We start from the raw sequence: 27,841 nt of genomic DNA, 5'->3' as shown, positions 1-27,841 counted from the left end.
TAATATTTTTAACAATTTCTTGACCCCAGTTCTCCCTTACCAGTCCAGCTAGACCAGGGCATGTGCACTGGTACAGATCAGTGCTCTCGACAGAGTCCAGGACAGACCCCTTCAGGAGCAATGGGAGTAGGGAAACCATGCACATAGGGGGCAGGTTGTGGGGAGAACGTGGGAACTGATCACAGTGATCTAGGTATAACCCTGCCCCACCACACCCCACCCCACCCCAGGGTGAAGAACAACAGAAACATGGGTGAATGGACACTATAAGATATGAAAATAATAATAGTTTATAATTAATTTATCAAGGGTTCAAGAGGGTGGGGAAGGGAGGGAAAAAATGAGCTGATACCAAGGGCTCCAAGTAGAAGTGTTTTGAAAATGATGATGGCAACATATGTATAAATGTGTTTGACACATGGATGTATGGATTGTTATACGAGCTGTAAGAGCCCCCAATAAATGATATATTAACAATTAAAGAATACATTTTTGTTAAGAGAGATAGGTTATGACCCATATAAATTGTATAAGAAATACATGGGTTTTGTTTTAGTTTTTTAGTAATTGTGTCTTCATGTATGATGGCTGAAAAGGCCGGACCATAGTTAGAAGTATAACAATTCCCAGATATAATAATATCTCTCGTAGACAGTTTTATTTAACTGCTAAATTGATACTGTTACAGCATTATGTAAACTACTTGGTATATGAATTCTTTATGATATTTTAGATGTTTTAGGGTAAACAGTAAGAAAATAATAGCTTTTCCCCAGTTTTAAATCCATGAGTTTTTATGATTTTCATATGTGGAAATAATCCAATCCTTTTAGAATATTGTTGTATAAGCCCTGGGATATTGTTTATAAGCCAGGTTCATATTAATTTTGATTTCTGGTAGGAAAGATGAACTATAAAATGAAAGATTATATTATAGGTGCATGTTCTAGATCTCATTTTTTAATACAACACTATTTTGAAGTACTAAATAGGTAGATATAGATATACTTGTTCTTGTTCCTTTCAGAAGAGCCATATTCATGATATATCTTCCTATATTTCCTAATAGTCAAGTTAAGGTAGCTTTTTAAAAATTTCAAGAAAGACGAAAAAATGCCTTACAATGATAGGACAGGTGATTTATTCATTAAAGGAAAGTTCTTGTATTTGTTTTTGGCATGCTGAAAAAATCATATATTTTGCATATATTTTGTTACTGGATATCAGGTTATTATTAGAATCAGCTTAGTCGAACATTAACCATCATATTAATACATAAATTGTAAGAGGCATGTGCTTTTTATATAACTATTTCAGTGCCCTGTTGTCATAATGGTTACATATTCAGCTGCTAACTGCAAGATCAGTAGTTCAAAACCGTCAGCCCTGGTGAGGGAGGAAGTTGAGGCTATCTGCTCCGCACAGAGGTCTGGTTTTGGACGCACACAGGGGTAGTTCTGCCTGCCCTGTAGGCTTGCTGTGAGTCAGGGTGACGCCGTGGCACTGAGATTTTCTAGGAAATTTAGTTTTTCCCTTAGCTCTGAAAGTTTGTGATTAGCATATTCAATTTGTCAAATTTGAATTGATCTTGAAAGTTGGTAAGTCAGGCAAAGCATTTTGACTTATTAGCAAATGTATTTTGAGAATTGTTATAGGAGATAGAGATGCAATTAGAATTTAGAGGAAATCCTTTTGAAAGGTAGCAAGAAACCCAAGGAGGATGTAAGGAAAGATTGTGAACTTTTAAAAAACATTATTAAAACTTCTATTTACTTATAGTGGAACAGTGTATTACTATTTTAAATTTATGTGGCTGTTGAAACAACTTTGTTTTTATATAAAGCAGGGAAAATTGAAATGTTTTATATTTTTATTACTGTTGTTGCTAAGCCTCTGAAGTTCTTTGTGAATTTTCAAACTATAACAAACCTCCGTTGGAAGTAGCCCGAATTCAGGGATTCGTTACCCACATGTAGTTAAGGTCTACTGTATTGTCTAGTGGAGCACTTGTGGTTCAACATAGACCCTTTGCCTCTAGAACGTTGTGGAAGGGTTTGTTTCCTCTCAGCCTGAAAGACTATACTCCCTTCTTTTGACATTTATCACAAATACAAATTACATTTTAGTTTGTAAGGTTGTTTTATGCTTTCTTTGTAGGCGCCATGAATATTGTATTCCCAATACACAGCTGGTGCTCAATAAGTACTTGAAGTGAATGAACAGTGCTAATTACGAGCATGTGATGACTTGCCCAGAGTCACATTTGATTTTAGAATCAGGCACTAACTTACTTCTAATTCAATTTGCTGGATATGAGAAGTATATGTTTGAATTCGGTTCTCTAATAATGTTTTCCTAGGTTATATTATAAACTATCTTGCATTTGTAATTTGTTTAGAAGCTTTTAAAGTGATAGGTACTTTTTTTTTAGTTGATTTAACAGACCCACTGAAGAAGGAGAGAACTTTGGTGAAGCAACAGTTAAGCACATAGTTGTTAACTGGAAGGTTGGTGGTTTGAATCATCAAATGACTCCTTGGGGAAAAGACCAGATGATTGGCTCCTCAAAAGATCACAGCCTATCTTAAAAAAAAAAAAAGATTACGGCTTTACAAAGACTGTGGGGTTCCATCTGCTCTTGTTACTTGGGATCACTGCGAGTCAAAATCAACTTGACAGCCCAGTGATATAAAAGAGGTTTCCAAATTTAGAACTTACTTGATTACTTAAATTTCCTTATCACATTGATCTCAAAGTCTCTGAAGATAAGAATGACTCATTATAAAACTACTACATTATTTAAAGTGAAGTTTTATAAGATTTTAGAGAGATTTTATTAAAATATCCTTAATACTTTCCTTATGAGGGTTATTTAACTGGGAATTTGATAAAAAAATAATCAAACTATTATGTAATACTTAAAAATCAAAAACACTTTTGCACCAAGTTTAGACAGAATGTGCAATAAAAGATAAATAAAACATGATCCCTAACCTGGATCTGTGTTGTACGGTGGAGTGAATGAGAGACCTGATAGGAGTTGGGAAAGACTTCATTGGAACCTATATTTGCACTGCATATTGAAGGCCACGGACTAAACCCTGTGGGTTTCTTGACACTGCAACTCTTTATGGGAGTCGAAAGACTTGGCTTTCTCCTGGAACGGCTCATGGATTTGAACTTCTGGCCTTCAGTTTAGTACCGCAGTGTATAACCACATCAGGACTCCTTTAGCAAGGAAAGAAGAGGGAGAAGGGTATTTTAGAGGAACAGTGCAAACAGCTAGAGTGTTTCAGGACAGCTTGTTATACTTGCCTCTTAGGAACTAAAAGTCAGTGCTTTCCTGTGGTTACAGCATGGTGTGTGCGGTTAAGAACCCAGTATTATGGGTCTGTAAAGACAGTTTGGTATATATAGTGAGCCCACAAGAAATTTACAGAAGTTTGAAGGTAGTCCAGTGAGGTAGGGATCATATACATGAAAGAGATCTGAACACTGTGAACAGCGAGGAGGTGGTTAGTGAAAGAAATAATAGACAAGAAGCCCTGGGTGGCACTGTTGGGTACACACTAGTCTATTTGCTAACTTGGCAGTTCAAACCCACCAGCCACTGCACAAGAAAAATGAGGCTTTCATAAACAAGCTGCCAGATAGCTGAGAAGCAACAAAGGCCGCATGGAAGAAGCACCTGAGCCTGTGGGATCGTGAGGTGTCAATGGGATCAGGTGTCAGGCATTACAGACCCCAAACTAAAAGTCTTAACCACATGAATGATGGGGAGCACGCAGTGGAGACCCAAAGCCCATCTGTAGACAAGTGGACATCCCCTTACAGAAGGGTCACAAGGAAGAGAAGAGCCAGTCAGGGTGCAATATAGCATCAATGAAACATACAACTTTCCACTAATTCTTTAATGTTTCTTCCCTCCAGCCCCCCACTATCATGACCTCAGTTCTACCTGACAAATCTGGCTAGATCAGAGTATGTATACTGATACAGATAAGAGCTTGCAACATAGGGGATCCAGGACAGATAAACCCATAAGGACCAATAATGAGAGTAGTGATCCATGAGGGTAAGGGTAAGGTGGGGGTGAAAGGGGGAAATGATCACAATGATGTACATACAACCTCCCAGGGGGATGGACAACAGAAAAGTGGGTAAAAGGAGACAGTGATTGGTGTAAGTCATGGGAAAAATAAATTATCAAGGGTTCATGAGGGAGGGAGGGTGCTTGAGGTAGGGAAATGAGCTGATATCAAGGGCTCAAGCAGAAAGAAAAAGTGTCTTGAAAATGATGATGGCAACACATGTATAAAAGAGCTTGACACGATGGATGTATGGATTGTGATAAGAACTGTAAGAGCCCCCAATAAAATGATCTTTTTAATGAGGCTTTCTGCTCCTATACGGGTGTACTGTGTTGGGAGCCGTGCAGGTTCACCGTGAGTCAGAGTCTATTGGATGGAAGTAGCTTGGGCTACCTTAGTGCAAGTTGTAGCGTCACGAATCCTGGGCATATCCGTGTACTCCATACTTACACCCCTGCCAGGATGGGGAGAAACTGAGCACCGGGCATAATTCAAATACACTAAATAAGTGTTCATGGTCTATTTGTGGTTCAGTAATTATGAGCGAATAGGGCATATTTTACAAAGTACAAAATGATTGTCATTCAAACAGTTGTCATTTTTCACTGCATGCCAAAACTTCATTTGAATTATTTCATCTTCAATTGATAGCCTGATTTTGTTATATGACCATATTAACTTAAAGGTGAAAGAATATTAAATGAATTTAAAAGATCACATTTTATAATATATTGCATTAGTTTTAATTGTTATATATTAGCAGTTGCTTTCAGCTTTATCAGAATTTTTCAAAGTAGAAGTCTAGACAGAATTTAGTAAAGTAGAAGTCTTAATAGGACACTGTAAAAAAAACCTAAACATCATGACCAACACTGTAACCAAAAAAGAGTGGTTTGGCTAAAATACCATTTCTTAGAAAACATTTCTTTTGTTGGTTAGGAAAGATCACAAAAGCCAAAGCAACAATGGAAAAAAGACAAAATTCTGATCTCAGTCTCAATCCTATAAATTCCACATCCAAAATCTATTAGGAAAATGTTCTTGAGCTTAGTATTTGTAAGTGATTGAATATAGTTCAGGTCACTTGACCTTTCTTGATAAAACTTCCCCATTATCATTGTCAACAGCGTAACACTCAAAGGAGTATTGCACAAGCCTCGACTACATACACTGGTTCATCATTTTTTGGAAAGGATGGGAACATGCTGTTGCTTTTCATTTGTTTGATCCTTGCAAGCTCATATTAGCACAGTTCATTTTAGCATGATCAAGACATTGATGGTAGTGAACATTTCCATATTTTAAAAAAGTCATTTTATTGGGGACTCTTACAGCTCTTATCACAGTCCATACATATGTCCATTTTGTCAAACACATTTGTACGTATGTTGTCATCATCTTTTCCAAAACATTTTCTACTTGAGCCCCTGCCATCAGCTCCTCATTTTTCATCCACTCTCCGCCAGCCATGCCCCCTGATAATTTATAAGTTATGTTTGCCCCATGCCTTACACCTGCTGCTGTCTCATTTCTCCCACTTTTCTGTTGTTTGTCCCCCTGGGATGGGGCCATACGATCATTGTGATGGGTATGTTTTCTAAGAAAAGGTATTTTAGCCAAGCCATATTCTTTTTTTAAAGCATAAGCAAGGCTTCAATGTGGCAGAAAAGGAGTTGATATTTAAAAAATAGTAAAATAATATATTTGACCAGTATTAACTGTCAAGTTTTATAATATTTTATTCTTACAATTTATTTAGGTAATTTTAGTATTTCAAAGAACTGACTCATTAATTTTCCTAGACATGATTGTTTAAATTATCTAAAACACTGGTTTTTCCTTGCAGATTTGAGTTTTGTGAACCTGCCTTTGTTGTTGGAAATTGCCTCCAGATAGCATCTGACAGCCAACAATATGATAGAATATACTGTGGAGCTGGAGTTCAGAAAGACCATGAAAACTACATGAAAATACTACTGAAAGTTGGTGGCATTCTAGTCATGCCTATAGAGGATCAGGTAGCTTTCATTTTCCTTTTGCGTGGGTTACAGGAAGCAAATATATTGGTCTTTAATATCTTTGCTTCATTAAAAACTGTTGTATCCAACGACACAGTGGTGCAGTAACTGGCATAGAGGTGGACATATCTGACCGCCTCTCTAGCTTCCTATTGCCACAAGGCCATAGTCAGACATTTCTCACAGTCCGTCCATCTTTACCTATTCTGACACCAACCATTTATCTCAGGTCATTCTACATCTGTGCTAGGTGTGATAATTCATTGCAGTGGCCACACAGAACTCTCAGACAATTTCATGATTGGAGGAGTATATTAGAGAAGTTAATCAGATGCTACAAGTCAGAACCAGTAAACAGCAAGGATATAGGCGTTGGTCCAATAGTAATACCTCTCCACAGCCAGAAACTAAGTCTCTTTGGTCCTCAGCCACATGGTAGGATATAGTCATTGGTCCTCGGCAACACCCTCAGCCAGCAGTCAAGTCTCCCTTTGATCCTCAGCTCTCAGCTGTGTGGTCCCTCTGCGGCTTCCTCTGGGGAGAGGAAGCTAGCCCACTTGACACTCTTTCACAGTTTAGTAGTCTCAGGCCATATGGAAGAAAATGCCCTATAGTTTGGGCATTACCCTGCTGAGGCTCAATACCACCGTTTCTTGTGCATCTGGTTTGTTGACCTCTACCACTTCAGACAGAGATCTTGGACATACTTTTTCAAAAGAGCCTTCAATTTCTCTCTCTGTCCCAGATGGCTCTTGTACACTGAGGAGTGGCTTTGATGGAGGTGTAGTTTGCTTTTAACCAAGAAATGATGGTGTCTGAAGGCACACCTTCTAGTAAAGTGGAATCCAAGAAATAAAAAGCATGACTTGGTTCACACACTTTACTAAAACCAAAAAATCTCACTGCCCCTGAGTCAATTTCCACTCATAGTGATCCTATAGAACTACCTGTGACTGAGTTTAGGAGAGTATAGCTTTTTAGGAGAGTAGAAAGCTCCATCTTTCTCCCAAAGCAGCCAGTGGTCTTGAACTTCTGAGCTTGTGGATCACAGCTCAATACGTACCCACTGTGCCACCAGGATTCCTACCCTCTACTGAAATAAGATCTTAATCCTACCCTAGTACCCAAGTCTAAGTACAGTAGAGAAGGCCTTTCAAATGACAATTAACAGCCGTAAGCATAGGGTCCAGAACCTAGCAGTGTTTCGTTCTGTGGTGCATAGTGTTGCAATGAGTTAGAACTGACTCGATGGTACCCAACAACAACCACAATTAATGTTGGCCTGGGGCTACCCTATATCTTCTATTTGAAAAAACCTTCTAGCTTTTTGATTACATGTATTATCCTGGTAAACATGGTTCGGCATTTGTGAAAAGGTGTTAATAAAAGTTTCCCTGTATCACCAATCCCCCATTGTTAGATAATGGCTTTTGAGAGCCATAGGTGTGGATTGGAGTGATAACTGGACACTGTCTTACCTCAAATCTAACATTATCCAATTGACCGTATTTAGGCATTTTCATTGCATTGACATTCCCATCTTGAATTGAAAATAGACTTAATTTTATCTGTGTTATTTTATAGTAGATATCTCCATGGAGACAATGTTACTGCCTTCAAATTTTTGTCTACCTCTCTGGCATCTGTTTTAAATGAATATTAGACTAAAAGTCATCATATTTTCGGGACTAAACTGTTCTGTTATTTTTTTTTCTCTGAACAGTTAACGCAAATTATGCGAACTGGACAAGACACTTGGGAAAGTGAAAGTATTCTTGCTGTTTCATTTGCTCCACTTGTGCAGCCAAGTAAGAATGACAATGGTAAACCAGATTCAGTGGGACTCCGTAAGTAATTCTTGATTCTTTTTGATTTCACTATGATATATAGTTTTTAACTCATATACTTATAGTTTGTACTCTATATAAATAGGAAGAATTAAAATGCGGTATTATAGTTCATGGATTTTCTTAACATTAAACAAAGAGATAATGCCCATACTTTATACCAGACACTGTTAGTGCCTTCATGGAAGCATAACAAGTTCAGGACAGCAATTCTGTTCGTCATGTGAAAATCTCTGGTTGTGCAAAGTGTATGTTGTTTCGGTATGGTGGTAACAAGTCTTTCTACTGAGGTAGCATTTTAATCATGCCTGGGATGATAAAGGGCCAGGCATGCCAAGATTGGATGGTAGTGTTTTCTGTTAAGAAGAGTGGACCATGCAAGATCTTTCAATGGAGAAGGGGTGGGGTGGGGGTGGGTGGGGGTTGCTTCCAAGACCAAGGAATAGGTCTCATTAACTGGGTTGTGTAGCGTGGACAAAATGAAGAGCAGAAAGGCCAGGAGGGTGTTCTGTTGTTCATCTTTAATAGTGAAGAAGAGAGTGTAGGGTGTGGATAGAGTTCTTTGAAGGTAGAGTATTAGTGGGCAAATTCAATCTACCAGCTATAAGTAGACTGGGTGTGGGAGGGTAAAAGTGAGGAATAAGATGAATTAAAACATTCTGCATTGAGTGGCTGACTGAGTGATGGTACACTTACTGCTATTTAAAAGTCTAGAATTGAAATCGTTTGGAAGTCTCACTTTAACTCACTGCTGCCAAGTCATTGGTATTCATAGTGACCCTATAGGACATGGTAGAACTGTCCCATTTCTGAGACTGAATTTGCAAGATTAACTTTTAATGGGAGTAGAAAGTCCTATTTCTCTCCCAAAGAGCTGCTGGTGTTTTCAAACTGCTGATCTTGCAATTAGCAGCCAAATGTGTAACTACTATGCCACCAGGACTCCAGTTTGGAAATAGGTGTAAGGAAATCATATATTTTGGCTGCATTTGAGTTGATGATTTGCCTGCAAATATCAGATAGTCAAATGGATAAACCTATATATAAGAGCTATAAATGTAGAATCTTCACAGAAAATATAATGGAATCTTTCATGTAAAGAATTAAAATCTTAAATGTTTGATGAGTTTATGAAAGGAGTATGAATGTTAATACAGAGAAGAGATACTAGGGTTGGACCTGCTGACTACCATTGAAATTAGGCACATTAGCAAAGGAAAGTGAAGAGGTGGGGCCAGAGTAATGGGAGGAAACCAGCGTGCTCCATGTGTTCAAAACCAAAAGAGACAGGTGTTTCCAGAAAGTGAGAGTGAGCAATTTATTGGGAGCTACAGATACAGTGAGAATAAAAAGGAGGTGATTAATTTTACATCTGTAAGGGTCATTAAACTCTTCAAAAATGAACTTTTTCTATTTTTAATTAAAACATAACGGACCTCTTGTCCTAGTATGCATCTTACATGGCTTCCTCCACCGTCAGAAGAAATTAGCTTTATAAACGTTTTTAATTTTTAGTGTTTCTTTTGAGCTCTATGACTTTTTGAAGGTTATAGGAAGTAGCAATGCAAAGTTCTTGAGACATTACCTCACATATAATAATTGGTTAATAAAAAATAGTTATCGGGGGTTTTAAGGAGGTCTCCTGGTAAGCATTCTAGAATCTGCTAACTCAAAGGTTACTGGTTTGAACCCACCAGCTACATTGTGAGATAAAGATTGACACTTTGTTTCCATATTTAATAGAGTCAGTATTCAGAGGTCGGACAGCTAAGTATTGAAATGCCAGATTTATTACCAAAGTAGATTGAAGAGTAGGGCACAGGTCTGCATCCTTACATTAGACTGATCTACCACTAGGTGTAGACACCATTGGTAATCCCTCTGCCCTCGCCATGGCAGTTGCCTCTGTAAGTACATAGGTGAGCAGAGTCCAAGCATGCGTCCTTCTACGGAGGCAAATTCAAGGGAGGAGAAGGGAAAATCAGAGGCACAGGTCAACTGTTTCTTATGACAAACTAATAAACTCTGTAAGCCACTTTTACTACCTTGTGAATGAGCGAGTGAGGTAGAATGGAAAGGCCAAGAGTGCTGATAACCATGAAGGGCTCGTCACCTGGGCCCAGGGAAGTAGTTAAGAACTTTAACCTCTAATAGAAGCTTTCATCAAAGCAGTCTGTCGACACTTCTTTTCAGGGATTTATAATCAGGCAAAGGATTCATTTGATCTCATTTATAAATAAATTAGGCACTCCTAAAAGTTTTTTTTCACCTTCATAATTCAAAAATTGTCATAAATTCCCCCCTCCTCCCCAAATAAGCTTGCTGTTTATAATTACTGCTAGGATTCCTGTTCATACATGCAAAGGTTTATTCTGAACAAAATGTGTCTCTGTAACCACTGATGAGCACAGACAAATTCTGTCAGTAATACACCTGTCTAAGTCTTGTTTAAAAAATGGCCTCATCAAAACACTGCTGAAATTCTGAATGCACCCGTGGAACCACATTCATTCAAAGCCAAGAGGTAAGCTCAAAGTTTTAGTGACAGGTTTTCTTTTTTTCAGTTTCCCTTAGGGAAATCTTGATAGATTTTTTCCCCCGAAGGACACAACATAGCATCTTATTATGAAGTGTTTAAACAATAAAACCAGAAAACTACATTGGCTGGAAAAGTTGTGCGGAGTAAGTTTTCCTTCTGGCAGTGTGCCTGTTCATTGTTCAATGGTAGCACAGGCTGACCTATGAGAATCTCATTGGGAAACTGTAGCACACTCACCCTACAACCCTGATTTTGCTCCCGCATAATTCTATTTCTTCCCCAAACAGCGAAAAGTAACGCAATTTGAACCCTTGAGGATCCCAACAAGGCTATTTTAATGTGATGTAGGCAGAAGAGCACAGAGTTCTTCAGGGAAGGGGCAGAGAAATGGAAAAACCACCTTCAGAAGTATGTAGCCATAGATAGAGAACTTGTCAAACAGTAGTATCACATTTTGATATGTTTATTAAAAATTTCTATGATTTTATAACAGTACTGTATTAGGCTGGATGTCTAGAGAAACAGATCCACTGTCACATATCTATTTATAAGAAAGAGCTTTATATCAAGATGTAATTATATCAAGAAGGCATCCCAGTTCAACTCAAGCCCCTAAGTCCCTCTTCAGACTTAGACAGCTGCAGTCTGCTGATGTCGAATGGCGACCCGGGAAGCAGGAAGGTCACAGGCCAGTGGGCACATAGTGGTGCGGATCCAAAGTTGGTGGAAACATGAGAAGGTACGGACAGTTCTCAAGTTCAGTGGCAGAGTCCCAGAAAGCAGGAAGGTGAAGTCACAGAGAGAGTGGGAGTGGGAGGTTCCCAGTTTCTTCTCATAAGCAGGCCACACCCCTAAGGAGACATCATGAGGCTGTGATCTGATTGACAGATTGGACTCTACACTTTCAGAAAAAGTCAAGTTGATGTGAAATCATCTAATAAGTACTGTTTTACTGTACTGCATATACTTTTGCAGCTTACAAACAAAAAGGATTTTAAAACGAAAATAAGACAAGTTTTAAAGGAGTGAAAAAAAGCAAGACTCCTATTAGAAATATGAAACTACTGCACTGAAATGTTAAGTGTAAACTTCTTTCTAGTCCAGCTTTAAAAAGATACATGCCCTGTGTCATCTGACGCCACAAGGACCTTCTGTATAGCAACAGGATGAAGCAAATGTCATAGCTTGCAAATGCCTTAACAGTTATTTCAACAGGTACTGTCTGCTGTTTATTAGCTTAGTCTTTTAATTGTTGGATACCTAATAAGTTAATAATTATTGGGTAACTAATCTCCTTGCTAATCGCAACAAATAGAACAAAGTAAAATTACTTTACCTCTCCCATTAGAAGTTCACTGTTCACTTATGAAAAATGCTGCTTAAATGATATCATAACTCAATAGACAGTAAGAAAAAGATTGAAAAATTTCCATGAGAGAATTTGACTTTGCCAATGGCATGTGCATCATCGAGAAGTAGATTTATGTTCAGCAGCTGTATAAGGGTTTCTACTTCATAATGGACACTTTTCATATCTTTAGAATTCTAGTAGTCATGCCTATTTTTTATCAATAGTGTTCCTAGCTTACTGTCCTATAGGAGAGTCTTGATTGTAAATTTTGTTTTCTAAGAAGGTAATTTAGGAATGATATGGATTGCTCTAAATGAGAAATTTTTATTCTCACTTTAAGGATGTCAATATAAATACATGGAGGCAGTTATTAAAATTGTCATTTATTGGAAGAGTGACAATTACAACTGTTTAATAATTTGAATAAATTTAATGTGGTATAGGTAAATTTAAAAGAAATAGTGCTTTAAAAAGAGCCATCATAAAAAAAAACCATCATAGCTCTGAAATAAATACAGAAAAAATAATAGGTTATCTAGCATTTTTTCTTCAAACTTTAGGGATGGAGATTGATGGGAGATTTGATAAAACAAGATTAACTACGAGTTAATACGAGTTAACTACAAGTTGATAATTAGAGAAGCTGGGTGATAAGTCTCGAGTGTTCATTATACCCTCCTTTAGCATATGCCCTGAAGTTCTATAATAAAAATAAAAAATTACTAAGAAATAAGACCAGTTGAGTTTCTAAACAATAAAAGCTTTATTTGAGAATGTTTTCATACAGTAAAACATTTTTAAAAATTAGTATTTAAAATTTAACATGCTATATGGAGAATGTAAACAGTTCAAGTAAGTTTAAATGACTTAGTGTTCTGGAACATCATTAATTATAGGGAGTTAAATATGAAAATGTTCTTACCAAAAACAACCCCCAAAATAATACGTTTGAAAATCCTTTGCCTATTTTATTGTGTAGTTATAAAATAACATATCAAACAGCTTACTAAAAATACAGTTTTGTCTCTTAAATTTATCACCAGTTTTATTTCACTCAGAAGTTATGTTCTTGTGCTATATAATACATTTAAAAAGTAAGGGTGCATTACTTAAAGTTTAAATTAAGCACTTTAGAAGACACCGAAAAGGCTTCATTAATTGTGAAACCAACAGCCTGAGCTATATAAAAAGAATTTTTAAAATTTTAATTGAGGAATATTTGAATAGTGCTTTTTTAAAATAGTGATCCTTTTTTTAAATCATTGAGAAACACGTTGGGATGCTTTTCTTGGCCTGAGAATTGAAAGCTACTGAAATAAACTTTTGAACACTTTATCCACTCTAGGCCTAGTAGATACTTCATACAACTCAGGGATGCATCTTACTGTTTTGTTTCAAAGGGCTTTACTCTTCTCGCAGTGCTCCTGGAGTAGCAGACTGGTGACAGGGAAAGGATGTAAGGCCACTGATGAATAAAAAGACCAGTAATGTGAGCGAGAGTCTAAAGCAATAACCAAATGAAAAGACACTCTAGAGTCTATAACTTGTTCATTCTTTGCCCTCCCTCTGTTAGAGCTCACTCAAGCATGAGCCTCTTCATTTCTCTTTGTTCTCTTTCTCATCCAGCTTATCTCACATCACTTATGGACAGATGACTCTCAGAAATGTATCTCCCATGTCATTAATTTTAGATTCTCTCGTGATGCCTCTCATTCCAGATTCATACTTAAAAAACCAGTCAGATGTCAGGTTGAAATGCCATCCTGGTCACTTCTAATCTCTGTGACCCTGAAGAAGTTCTTTAAGCTTCCTCTACATCAGTATATTGTTTTAGCACTGTTTAAGTGAACTGTTGTTTACTTATAAGCAGTTAAAATCACCTCACTGCCATCACATCAATTTCAATTCAATTTGATCCTTTATGACAGGGTAGAATGGCCCTTTGGGGTTTCCCAGGCTATAAATCTTTACAGGAGCAGAATTTTTCTCCTGTGGAACAGCTAGCTGATGGGACCCATCATATCTTCAAAATATAGTTCACCTTTATTCGGGCTCTGTATTACCACCCTTCATTGCACTATAGTTCTATTTCATGTATACTACAGAGTATCCCAATTGATGTTCCTTAGTACAACTCTACAAAGGCATTATTGCATGGTAATTGTAACCCCTGCCTTCTTAAAACTTTTGATTACCTGCTCAGAAAATAAAATCCACATTCACTGTCATAACCTGAGCCCATGCATGACAAGATCCTCTGCCACTCTGCTTCAAATAACTACATTAGCCCTTTTTTGGGCTCCTTGAACCAGGTAAGCTCAGTGACCATTTAGACCCAGGTTGGGGAATATATAAGTCCCACAAAATCATCAGCTAACATCACATCAAATATAAGCCGGTCCAACCATCAAATTAGGGGTGAATTTTTTAAATGTGTAACCAATATGGCCTTTGAATGGTGTTGTAAATATCCAAATAGCCAAGAAAATGTTCTCCCCCCCTCGGCCCCCTTTATTAACTTCCTTCCTGTACCCAAACATCTAAGACGTAGTTCTAAGACATAGGCTCCCCAAATTACTAGGACTACCATTGCCTTTTCAGGGAAAAAAATTACTGCCCCTCTGGAAATTAAAAAATTAAAAATTTTAATTAAAAAATTACTGGCTGCAGCCCACTCTCGAGGTTAAAGTTTAAGGTATCTGTATTTGTATCTGCGGCGGTTACATAATCTGTCAACTTGTGAAGGGGTGGAGTCTAGCCTGTCAATCAGGTTTCAGCTTGATGACCTCATATGGGGGCGCGAAGGTTATAAATAGCTCACTGGAGGCCAGATACAGTCTCTGCTTGTCTCCGTGTGAGGCATTGCTGTTGACAAGCCACATGGAGCTTTGCTGATGCAGCCACTATAAATACTATAAATACTGAGGGCTGGACCTACTGCACCTGGTGGACTTGTAGCAGGTCACAGCCTGATGACGCCTCCTTGAGAGTGTGATCTCTTTATAAGAAAGTGAGAACTCTCTTTGTGCTGCTTTGCCCTCCCTGCTTGCTGTAATAATGTGCCTGCTTCCAGGGGTGCCCCATGTGGACCCCCGACCCTGCCAATTGTAGCACCTTGCCATATGTACATCAACCTTGGATCTGTGTGACTGCACCCACCGGCCTATGATCTCCTTGTGTCCTGCTTTACCTTTCTGCTTCATTGGCCTGGAGCCGCGTAAGTGAGGAAAGCTCCAGCACGTATCAAACCCGTGGATTTGAGTTGGACTGGGCAAGGATACCTTCTTGATACAGAATTACTTATCGATATAAAGTTCTTTCTTACACACATACGCACTAGTTTTATTTGTTGATATAAAGTTCTTTCTTACACATATATGAACTAGTTTTATTTCTCTAGACAACCCAGTAACACAAGGAACATTGTGATAAATGGGGAAAAGATTGCAGTTGTCAAGGTCCGTTTTGCTTGGGGCCACAATCAGTGCTCGTGGAAGCAACAGTCAAGAGCTCAAACAATGCATTGCACTGGGTAAATCAGCTGAAAAGCAGGGATGCTATTTTGAGGGCTAAGGTGTGCTTGACCCAAACTATGGCGTTTTCAATTACCTCATATGCATGTGAAGTTTGGACATTGAATAAGGAAGACCTAAGAAGAACTGAATTTTTAACTGTGGTACTGGAGAAGAATATTTAAAGTACTATGGACTGTCAATAGAACAAAACAAATTATATTGCTAGAAGTACAGGGTGAATGTTCCTTAGACGCAAGGATGGTAAGATTTGTCTTACATAATTTTGACACATTACCAGAATAGACCAGTCCCTGGAGAAGGACATCCATCGTGCTTGGTAAAGTAGAGAGGCAGCAAAAAGGAAGGCCTTTGACAAGATGGTTTGACACAGTGACTGCAACAGTGGGCTCAAATGTAAGAACAATTGTGAAGTTGGCACAAGACTGAGCAGTATTTCATCCTTCTGTACATATAGGGTCACTCTGAATCTGAACTGACTCACTGGCACCTACAAAAGCTCTAAGATAGGTAAATGGCTGTTAACTTTATGTCTATCAGATCCTAACTTAAATATGAACGATTCAGCAACCCCATTAAAAGTAATCATACCATGTTACTCTGTAGCTTTTCATTGTTTCTGATACCCTGTTTTATCATAATTTTTAAAATCAGGATCAAAATTGGTTCTGTTTTTAAACCAGTTTTATGTGTTTATGATGTCAGTCTGCATACCTGGTGTATGCTCGGCCTCTGGGTATTCCGAACATGAAGCAGCCTTAGCGCTTCCTTCTTGGAGCACCCAATTTAATGGCCATTTGCAAACAACTACAGGAGAAAGGATTTTAAATGTTTTATTAAAACATTATTTTAAAAAGCACCAAAACTGGAGAGATAGAAAAAGAAACTCTGGTGGACATTTATTCCTATTGAGTCTCTTCTCCAGAAGATAACTCGTTATAAATGTCCGAGAGAAATAGAGTAGCTTTGTGCTCACCCTGTGCAAGTCAAAAGGGTGGATCGTTCCACTACTGACACTTGAAAAAAAAGAAACTATGATAACTAAGGCAAAGGAAGACACTGGGAGGGACACAAATGCTAAAGCCAACAAAGGTAAATACAACTACATACACAATCCTTTAGTAACAGTGATGACAAACCATGGACAATATAGGTAGACATGTAGGCTGAACAGATAGGGCAAGGGGAATGGAAATAGTCCCATGGACTTGGTAGAGGAAATTTGCACTTGCTGAAAATGCAACTGAGCATAAAGTAGAGTAGACAGAGGCAAGGTTATGAAATTTCATAGAACCAAACGCCTTGAGTAAATGCGTCACTGGGCTTAGGGATTTCAGAACCATACTCTTGGTGGACCTAGGTCAGTTGACAAAACACAATCCACAATGACCTGCATCCTAGTGATTGGGATCTTCCAAGCTTGTTAGCAGCCATATCGGGTGCAATAAATGATCTCTCTTCCTGCCCAAAGCAAAAAAGAATAAAAAAATGAATGAGGTATTCCATTACCATAACCAACTGCTGTATCTTGAGATCACAGTAGTAGGTGATGGATGGAATGGAAGAAAATGGAACAAAATTCAAAATCATAAAAAAGACCAGGCTTGCTGGTCCGATAGAGACTGGTGACACCACTACGATTTGGGTCCTTAGAGACATGCTAACCTGGAGTTGAAGCCCCCACCACTTTTCACTGACACAATCATTCACTGCCATGGAGTCAATTCCAACTCAATAGTGGCCCTGTAGGACAGAGTAGAACTGCCCCTGAGTTTCCAAGACTAACTTTTTAAAAGAGTAGAAAGCCCAGACTGTCCCGCAGAGCCACTGGAAGTCTCAAACTGCTGACCTTGTGGTTGGCAGCCCAACTCAGAACAGCTATGCCTCCGGGCCCCTCAGTCACACAGTAGATGGACCTGTGAAGTTAACAGCGATGCCTGTGAAGAATATAATCCTCAGAACAGTCAGTCGTACAGGAGCTTAAGAACGGCATTTGCCTAATAAAGCTCAGAAGTCAAAAATGGTAGGAAAGAAAGACAAACGGGGACCCCAGGAAGGAAGTGGGAAGAGTCCTGTTGCAGGAATTGTGGCAGGTGTCATGAAACAAAAAGTGTATAAATCGTTAGATGAAAAACGAATTTGCTCTGTAAACTTTAACCTAAGCCACAAAAATATAAAACTAAAATATTTCATACTGTTTCCCTCAGAAGGGTTTTGTGTTTGTTTAATATTGAGCATGTCCTTGATAATTGTTTTATTTCTAAGTGGTGTAGTGGTTATACAATGGACTGATAACTCAAGAACAGCAGTTTGAAACCACCAGCTGCTATATGGGAGAAAGATGAGGCTTTGTACTCCCGTAAAGAGTAACAGCCTCGGAAACCCACAGGGACAGTTCTGCCCTGCCCTATAGGGTCACTATAAGTCAGAATTGATCTGATGGCAGTGACTTAGAGTTTAAAACTGGAAGAGGCTACAAAGAAAAGTTTTTCTGTAATAGGGTTTTTGTATTTATGTACCTTCATGAAATAAGAATGAAATATGATGTATGTAAGATGTACTTGCTAGTATATTAAGTAAATATCAGTAATTTAAAGAAACTCATGGTGTTTCTTCTTTGAGTTGGTAAAATCATGGTATGTCTTTATAATAATATTTTATTAAAATTTTATTGGAGACTTGTACAACTTACGACAATTCATCCATCCATCCCTCCATTGTGTCAAGCACATTTTATTAAAATATTAAAACAAAACAAAAACAAAATAAAAAAATTGAAGTGACATACCTATGTAAAACAGATGAAAATATCTGCTCTATTGTTAAAAGTAGCAATAACGGTTCACAGCAAGTTGTTAACAAATGGTAATTACTGTTACTATCATGAAGATGCCAAGTAAATTTTTAAAGATTCTACAATAAATGATACTCCACAGATTTTTTTAAAATCACACAATGTCATAAATATATAAAATTTAAAAAATGAAATCAAATCACACTGTCTTCTGATAGCCCCTTACCTGTGGACCAGATCTGCCTGCTCCAGAGCATGCACATTCACTGTAGAAATCACATTGAGACAGCCTTTCAAATGTCTCTTAAGGAGACCCAAGGCCCAAGTGTCGGCCAATGGAGATCCCCTCATAGAGGGGTTTAGGAGAGGAGATGGGTTAATTAGGGTGTGAGGTAGTATCGATGAAGAACACAGCTTTCCCCCAGATCCTGGATGCTTCCTCCCCCCAACTACCATGATCTGAATTCTACCTTGCAGGGCTGGATAGGACAGAGGCTGTACACTGGTACATATGAGGGTTGGAGGTACAGGGAATCCAGGGTGGATGATACCTTCAGGACCAAGGGTGTGAGGGACGATGCTGGGAGAGTGGAGGGTGAGTGGGTTGGAAAGGGGGAACTGATTACAAGGATCCACATGTGACCTCTTCCCTGGGAGAGGGACAGCAGAGAAGGGGGGAAGGGAGACTCCGGATAGGGCAAGATATGACAAAATAACGATGTATAAATTACCAAGGGCATATGAGGGAGGGGGGAATGGGGAGGGAGGGGGGGGGGGAAAAGAGGACCTGATGCAAGGGGCTTACGTGGAGAGCAAATGCCTTGAGAATGATTGGGGCAGGGAATGTATGGATGTGCTTTATATAATTGATGTATGTATATGTATGGATTGTGGTAAGAGTTGTTTGAGTCCCTAATAAAATGTAAAAGAAGAAAAGAGAAAAAAATGATTAGGGCAAAGACTGTACAGATGTGCTTTATACAATTGATGTATGTATATGTATGAACTGTGAAAAGAATTGTATCAGCCCCAATAAATTGCTAAAAAAAAAAATTTTAGAGAGTGCATTCATTCGTGCGTTTAAAAAAAATTATTGCGTATATATAAGGATATGTAGTGTAAAACCTCCCCTATCCTGTGCTTTAGTTCATCTGCACCGTAATTCTAAATTTTGATTTATCCAGCCAGAGAACTTTCATGCATACCTAGTGCTATATATTATATGCATTCCTTGTTAAGGAGATCTAGTGGTGCTCTGTTTTCAAACAAATAATAACCATAAGTGTATTATCCAGTGCCATGTTGGCAAATATTACCCTAGATATGTAGTCTGTCACTTGTTACTCCCAGTCTCTCCAGTCCCCAAGCGCACCCTCACCCACATACTCTTTTGAGATTTAGCTACACACGAGGCGCTTTAGTTTTCATTTTATAACTATGACCTTCTATTTGAAACGTTTGATAATTATTCCTTTAGCCCTTTATTGATACATAACTACTCAAAGCCGTTTCTGATCACAGTATGCTTTATGTGGAACATGAATACATATTCAACTGTGTTCACATTAAAATAGTCTTTTCTTCCACGTGTATGTGTGTGTGTGTGTGTGTGTGTGTGTCCTCTCCTTCCTTTGGGGTGGAGGTGGGGGTGGCTCACAATCATGAAGTGTAGGGAAGAGGGATGCGCGGCGATACCATCAGGTGGTAAAGCAAGTTTTACACAGAATCTGGCTCTTCTCCAGGAGACGCTCTGAGGCTAGGCTAGAGTTTAGGAACTTGAGGGACGCTTCACTGAAAATTTTGGCTCATGAGCAATTTGTTTCTGACTGACCACTGGGGACGAGCAGCTTACTTACTCATTTAAGACACAAGGGATAGAAATTTGGTTATTTTGTCCTGATTGTGCTTAGGAAAACAAGGGTGCCTACACATCTGTGGAAGGGCAGTAATTTGCAGCAAGCTATTTTCCAAATTCACAGGCTGAGCGGATTTCTTAGCGACTTAGAGTATTTTGGTTTTTTTTTTTAAAAGATCATTTTATTTGGGTCTCTTAAAGCTCTTACAACAATTCATATATCAATTATATCAAGCATATTTGTACATATGTTGTCATCATCATTTTCTAAACATTTCTTTCTACTTGAGCCCTGGTATCAGCTCCTCTTCCTTCCTGCCACCCCTCTTTTCATTCTTTATTCCTTTTGTTTTTGAGACTTCTGTTTTCTATTATCACTTGAGTTCAAGTAAAATTCAATATTAACAGTACTGTTTATAGTTTCTTACATTCTCGGGGAAGTTAACATTTTATCTTTTGAAGAAGTGAGCAAATATAATTATTATTTTTTTCCCTCCATTTAGCTCCGTGTGCTGTCAGGAACCTACAGGATCTGGCTCGCATTTACATCCGCCGTACTCTTAGAAATGTCATCAATGACGAGATAAAGGCCAAGGGGCTTCCGCCCAGAGCTCCCCCAAAAAGGAAAAGAAAGAGAGTTAAACAGATTGTTAACTCCAACTCTTATGTGTTTGTGGGTAATCAGTTCTTTCCTCGGCTTCCAAATAGGGAGGAAGATGAAAAAATGGAAGAAGACAGCAAAGAGGAGGAGGAGAAAGGTCACAGTGAGGCCATGAAGCCAGAAGAGCCTCCTCAAAACCTGCTGAGAGAAAGAATCATGAAGTTGCCTCTTCCTGAATCTTTAAAAGCGTACTTGACATATTTTAGAGACAAATAACTTAAACCAAGGAGGAATGCCTACTCATAGTTCTCTACTCTTGAAAATGTAGCATTTGTTAGGAATTAAAAAGAGAACATTTCTTTCATCAGAGCAAATTACAGTGGAAAGAAGTATAACTTGTTTTTGTCACAGTAACAAAAATGATGTATTAAGTGATTAAAAAGAACCCTTTTATAAAATCTATTTTTCTTTAAATCTTGGGAAAATGCTGTTTTAACTGAGTGATTTCAAAATGGACTGCAATAGTCAAGACTGTAATGTAAATATTTTTCTGATTCCCTACGGATTTGTAGTGCTGATGGTTAAATTTAATTTTATATAAGGTTAATTGATAAACATATATAATCTAAGTTATAGTTGTTTGCATTTCCTCTAGAAAAACTTTCTTATGTAATAAGGAAATCAAACACTTTGTAGACCTATTTACATGAATTTTGTTGCAATCACTATTGCTGTGTTGCGAATAGATATATTCCGGGCAATATATGAGTGCAATAACAATACAGATACTGAATAATTTAGCTTTAAAAAAGGGGGGCAAACTTCATGGAATTCAAGAGCCCTGCTACTTTTGCTTTTAAACCTGTTGCCAAAAGATATGGGGAAATAACTGCTTCTCTCATAGAGATTCTAAGAGCACATCAAAGTGAATGTTAAAGTTAAAGGTATATACTTCGTAAAACTCTCACTTTCTATGAACCTTTAAATTTTCAGTGTTTTTAAATAACGAAATTATCTTACTCTGGAGTTTGAAAAGATGGGATATTTAGGATTTTTTCAAATGTTCCTCTTTCTCGCACCTGCTGAGAGTGGGAAGCACAAGTAGCTCCTGCTGTTGTGGACACCGATCAGTAGCAGGGCCCAGCAGAGCCACTCAGCACATCGACGTTAGCAAATGAAACTTCCGTTTCATCGGAGTTTTTATTTTTGACATGGTAGTTGAGTGATTGCCATCACTTCAGAAATTCATCTTTTCATAGTATAAGAAATATTCATAATAATTTTATGTAGACATTGTTTTTGTTTGAATATCAATTCAGAGTCATAATGTAATCTTTGGGACCTACTTTCTGCTTGTTTAACTTCTTCCCATGTTTTCTTTCCTAAGTTTCTTTTGGTAAAATTACACTGGTTTTCATTTTTTGCTTAATAACACATACGTCTACTCTTTATCATTTGAAATTTGATTTTAGTTTAGCAGAAGTTAAACTGTTAATTAATGCTATAATTAGTCTGCTTTCACTTTTGCTTTTCAAGGGAAAGCCTGAAAACAGTCATTCCTTGTAGAAAAATAAAATGAACACTGTAACTTATTTACTACTTAGTTACATCAGTTACATATTTTAAGAGGAAAAAATATAAAGTGTCACTTATGACCACCAGCACCACTGTTACAATAGTTGATAAAATTAGCTTAAGGAGGCCTTATGTACCATGAAAGGAGTATTCTCTCTGCAATATTCAAATACTGGTCATAAATGGGTTATTTTAAAGCTCTCAACTCTAGTAATTCCACACATCAAAAACAAGTATGAAGAAAAATATGTTTGAAATATTCTAAGCATCAAGTATTGTAGGTAAATGAGGATATTTTAGGAATTGGAAAATAAATTCATGGCAAAGCTGCATCATGCTGCCATGTAGGGGTCACCACACATGTCTTGGATGATTTAATAAGCCATTACTATGGAGAGATGCTCGGTGTAATTTCTACTGAGAAAAGATAAAGTCATTGTTTCAGTTGTTTTTAACAATGACCATCTATTTAAATGTTGTTTTAATTTAAATGCTTTTGAAGTTTAGTTTGTAATTCCTGTTACCCACATATATTTATTTAGAAACATGAGGAAACTTAACCTGCCCACTCCTACTCCCCACCTTTTGTATTGGAACAGGTGTCTAGAAATACAAAACAGTACATTCTTCAGTGATGACTCCACTCTTTAGCAGTTAAGAGTATGTTTGAAGGTTGATATTCCATGTCATCTTTCATTTTCTTGACTTTGGCAAATTGAAATGTACAGTAGATATGAATGATGATTGTATTTTTTGATCACTGAAATGTATCGTGTGTTTTTAAATGTGTTCTTTTTACAGTTATGACTATTGATTTTAAATAAAGAAGTAAAAATGAAAATTCACATGAAAGGCTTTTTACCTATTGGTGCGCCGGCGATATAGTAGAAACACTAAAATTATTTTGGACTTTTGTTTAATTTTTAGTGATTCCATGTTTACTTAAAGCAAAGGGGGGAATTATGCTTTGTGGATAGAGAAATAGCCGATAAAAGTGCAGTAAAATTAAACGAAAACGATAGGAAATTTTTGAAATTTTACAGTCAAGTAAAACAATTGAAAACCTCTAGATCTTTATTTTGCAGATCAGAAATAGGTCTAAAGAGGTTGCTTAAATCATATAGCCTGAAATAGCATACAGTAACAATTGAGTCCCAAGGAGCTGCCCGCATCACCATAGCTGCTAGCAAGAAGGTAATTTCTATAAATCTTGCTTATTGGTTGAGGTACTTGGTCTTAGTATTAATGAAAAACTATATAAATATGGGTAAATATAAAACACAAAGTTTAAGTTTTGCCTTCTGTCTCAACTGCTAAATGTAGCAAAGCCTGTTGTATCTAATTTATTGAATGAATAGCTGTATGTAATTACTATCATTCTCTGATGGTCTGGCTTTTTTGTTCTTTTAAACTTGGATGATCTCAATCCACTTAGGTGTATAGAGCTTAAATTTTGGTATATAGTCTATATTTGGTCATCTCACTTTTCATAATATCTATAAATAGTTTTAAAATTAATTATTAAATATTAGTAAACTAGCAAAGTACAAATAATACCATGGACCTACTAGTAGGTGTGAGGAAAGTAAACAGCATTACTGTCATGTGTGTGTCCTCCCAATCTCTCATAAACCTTTTCTCTTGCTTAAATCTTGCTTTTTGTTGAAACTTTTGACTTTTCTACTTGCTGCCATTGTGTCAATGCTGACTCATGGTGACCACTTGTGGGCTTCTGAGACTGTAATTGTTTATGGGAGTAGAAAACCTTGTCTTTTTCCCCTGAAGCTGCTTGTTGTTTTGAACTGTCGACCATGTATATCACAGCCCAGTGTATACCACTACATGATAAAGCTGCAACAGGGAGCCCTGGTGGTATAATGGTGCTGCTCCTTTACCCAATCAGTGTATCCTTTGATGGCCTTACTGTGAGCATAGGTATATATAAATTGATTAACAAAATCTAAGAGACTAGATGCAGAGTCATAGCATATGGAAATTTATGATAGTTGAAAGAAAGAGGAATTCTAGAAAATGGTGCTGGAAGAAATGATTATGTATGAACAAAGGGGTGTGGGAGAAGAACATGGCCCATGATTTCTTAATGATAAATAACAGTTCCAGGTATGTTTCATACAAATGTGAAAGGTGAGAAACCATAGGGCTTTTATAAGAGAAGAAACACCTATTTTTATGACCTTGAAATTGGGGGTGGGGAAAAGATGAATCAGAGAACAAGATATATCTATAAACATAAAAAATTTTTCAACAAGTGACAATGGATTAAAAATCAGAAGACAATCAGTTTTAGAACTATCCAATAAAAAATTTATAAAAGATTCAAATAGGCTGCACAATAAATAAAAATTCAAACACTTAAAATTATGTGAAAACCTGCATAATACGTAATAAAGCCCCTATATATCATGCAAACATGGCAGTCAAGAGGCATTGATAGTTATTGGTGATTGGGATGCAAAAGTTGAAAATACAGGAAGAAACTAGTTGGGAAATAATGGACTTGGTGATAGAAATAAAGCTGGAGATCACAATGACTTGTTCATAGCAAATACCTTTTTCCAACAGTGCAAAAGGAAGCTGTACACAAGGACTTTCCCAAATGGAATACATAGAAAGCAAATTGACTACATCTGTGATAAGACAACCTGGAGAAGCTCAGTCTCAACAGCTAAAACCTGAATGTGTCCACTATGGAGCTAATCATCATTGCTCATATGTAAGTTCAGGATAAAGCTGAAGAAAATTCTAAGTTTTCAGGAGCTAAAATATGACCTTGAGGCAATTCCACATGAATATTGAGAACACCTCAAGAACAGATTTGACACATTGTACACTAATGACAGAAGACCAGATGAGACCATCTAGCTAGGAAGCAACATAGCCCACATGGAAGAAGCACACCAGCCTGTGTGGTCATGAGGTATTGATGGGATCAGGTATTAGGTAGAAGACCCAGAACAAACAATCATATCGATGCAATTGGGGCAGGGCAGAGTTGAGACCCAAAGCCCATGTTTAGACCTTTGGGCATCCCTCATAGAAGTGTCACAAGGAAGGAACGAGCCAGCCAGGGTGCAGTCTAGCAACAATGAAAGATCCATTTCTCTAGTTCTTTAATGCTTCCTTCCCGCCACTGTCACAACCCCAATTCTACCATACAAGTTCGGCAAGACTGGAGCATGTGCACGGGTAGAGATAAGAGCTCTCGACACCCAATCCAGAACAGATAAACCCCTTAGGAACAATAATAGGAGTAGCGATACCATGAGGGTAGGGTGAAGGTAGAGGGAGAAGGGGAGCCGATCACAATGATTGACATATAATACACACCCACCCACGAAGGGGATGAACAACTATGGGTGAAGGGACACAGCGGTCAGTGTAAGAGTTTCATAATTTATAAACAAGGGTACCTGAGGGAGGAAGGGAAAAAATGAGATAATGCCAAGGTCTCAAGTAGAAAATGTTTTGAAAAGGCCGATGGCAACATGTGCATAATTGTGCTTTGCACAGTGGCTGTATGGATTGCTATAAATAAAAGCCCCCGATAAACTGATTTTTTTAAAAAAGGCCAGATGAGCTGTGGGAGGTCATCAAAACCATCATTCATGAAGAAAGCAAAAGTTCTTTAAAAAGACAGGAAAGAAAAGATCAAAGTGATTGTCAGACTGACACTTGCTCTTTAAAGAAAGGATGAAGTCAAGGAACTGAATAGAAAATTTCAAAGGACAGCTCAGGAAGACAAAGTCAGATATAATGAAATGTGCAAGGATCAGGGATGGAAATAGCGATACCAGGAGGGTAGGGAAAAGGTAGGGAAGGGGAGGGAGGGGGAATCGATTGCAGTGATCAACACATACTCCCTCACAAGGGGGGCAAAAAGCTGTGGGGGAAGGGAGATAGTGGTCAGTGTAAGATATGAAAATAATTTATCAAGGGGTCACGGGGCAGGGGTGGAACAGCTGATACCAAGGACTCAGTAATTTAAAAAAAAATTAAAAACCAAAAGGGAAGAACATGAACAGTATATCTGAAACTGAAAGAACTCTTAAGAAAAATATTCAAGCCTCGAATTGCAATCTTCCACAAGGTATTAAATAATGACTTTATACACTACTAAAATAGTAATGAGATCATTGCCTTTTTAAAGGGTTAAGTAAACCTAAAGCCGACCTCTTGGCTAGTTCATAACTATGAACAGTTCAAATAACTGTTAATTAAGTAAATTTGGTCAATAGTAAAGTTAAGGAAAGATTATCCATTAACTCCCATAATTTCTTAATTATACACCTGAGAACAGAAGGATTAATCATTTAAGTTTGATACATAGGAAACTCTCAAATATACTTTAAAATTGTTCCTATGGTCTGAAATTAGTTCTGACCTTTAATTGACCTGGTTGGCTTTGCATTGGTCAAGAATTCCCCATTCAAGCCCGCCCCCTCCCCCACACGCACACACACCACCCCTCCCAAATTGTTTACCCATGGCCATCTCAATTTTTGTTATCAGCAGATAAGCGTTGCTTTTTGGACCTGCTAAGACATTTCAAAATTTTCTACAATGAGAGACGTGTACTGGATATGTACAAAGGACTAATTCCCAGAATTTAAGACAACAGCAGTTCTCAACCTATGGGTCGTGACCCCTTTGGGGGGGTCAAATGATCCTATCACAGGGGTCGCCGGATTCCTAACAGTAGCAAAATTACAGTTATGAAGTAGCAATGAACATTTTATGGTTGGGGTCACCACAACATAAGGAACTGTATTAAAGGGTCCCGGCATTAGGAAGGTTGAGAACCACTATCTTAGACGCAATCAACATTTCTATGCTCTGGAAGATAATAGGGCTCATGAATTACAACTGAATCAAGAAGTCAGCTTAAATTGATTAAACGTTACTTTAAATTCTTTATGTAGGAATACTGTGGACATTGAGTAGCCTCTTGTAGTTACATAATCTGTTGTTAATTTGAGACTGAAGAATGCAGGGGTGGAGTTTAGCCTGTCAATCAGGACTCCGCTTGATGACCTCATTTGGAGGTGCTGTGGAAATAAATAGCTTGCTGGAGGCAGGACTCAGGCTCACTCTGCGAGACATTCCTGACAGCCAGCCTGATGGAGCTATGCTGATGCTGTATCCACAAGACTTTTCACCCACTGCCTTGTGATCTTGCATTCAGGGTCATTGCATGTGTTTTGTGAGTCTGAAGAATTCATAGAGTGTTATTGGACATATGGGCTAATATCGGACTTATGGAATTGATCTGGGCTGGGATGTTTTCTCAATATTCAATTGTTCTTGAACATAAAGCTTTTCGGACACACATAGGAGTTTCTCTATGAATTTGGGGTTTTTTTTTTTGTCTACCCAGACTAACACATTATGGTACCTTGAGAGTGGGGTACTAGTGAAACAAATCATAAAAATGGAGAGTGGATGTTTGTTTGACCTCTGCCTCATGGTAGTTTTTCTTCTTTGGCTAGCCAGAGGTCAGATATGGCCATGTGATTTATTGAGTTTAAGATTAAAGAAAGGATAAATTCAAGGAGCTGAATAGAAAATTTCAAAGAGCAAGAAGACAAAGCTAGATATAATGAAATGTGCAAGGACCAG

At 37.8% G+C, this 27,841-nt stretch overlaps 1 protein-coding gene and 1 non-coding gene across 5 annotated transcripts in view; both read left to right on the top strand.

Moving 5' to 3' along the window:
• PCMTD1 (protein-L-isoaspartate (D-aspartate) O-methyltransferase domain containing 1) overlaps positions 1-23,028 on the top strand; it is a 108,598-nt gene extending 85,570 nt beyond the window's left edge. For 3 of the 4 annotated variants that reach the window (XM_075549656.1, XM_075549654.1, XM_075549655.1), the window contains 3 exons: positions 5,938-6,109; positions 7,833-7,956; positions 20,532-23,028. In XM_075549656.1, coding sequence (XP_075405771.1) covers positions 5,938-6,109; positions 7,833-7,956; positions 20,532-20,905 — 670 coding nt within the window. In that variant the 3' untranslated portion in view covers positions 20,906-23,028. The remainder of the gene's footprint in view (positions 1-5,937; positions 6,110-7,832; positions 7,957-20,531) is intronic. The other variant, XM_075549658.1, reaches the window with a different exon arrangement.
• Positions 16,272-16,398, top strand: LOC142449681 (small Cajal body-specific RNA 24). Its single transcript, XR_012784804.1, has one exon.
• Positions 23,029-27,841: the final 4,813 nt, after the last annotated feature.

This window comes from Tenrec ecaudatus, chromosome 5 (assembly GCF_050624435.1).
Source record: "Tenrec ecaudatus isolate mTenEca1 chromosome 5, mTenEca1.hap1, whole genome shotgun sequence".
NCBI classification, from domain to species: domain Eukaryota; kingdom Metazoa; phylum Chordata; class Mammalia; order Afrosoricida; family Tenrecidae; genus Tenrec; species Tenrec ecaudatus.
The sequence above is the reverse complement of the archived record's forward strand: the minus strand, read 5'-3'. Positions and strand labels throughout refer to the sequence as shown.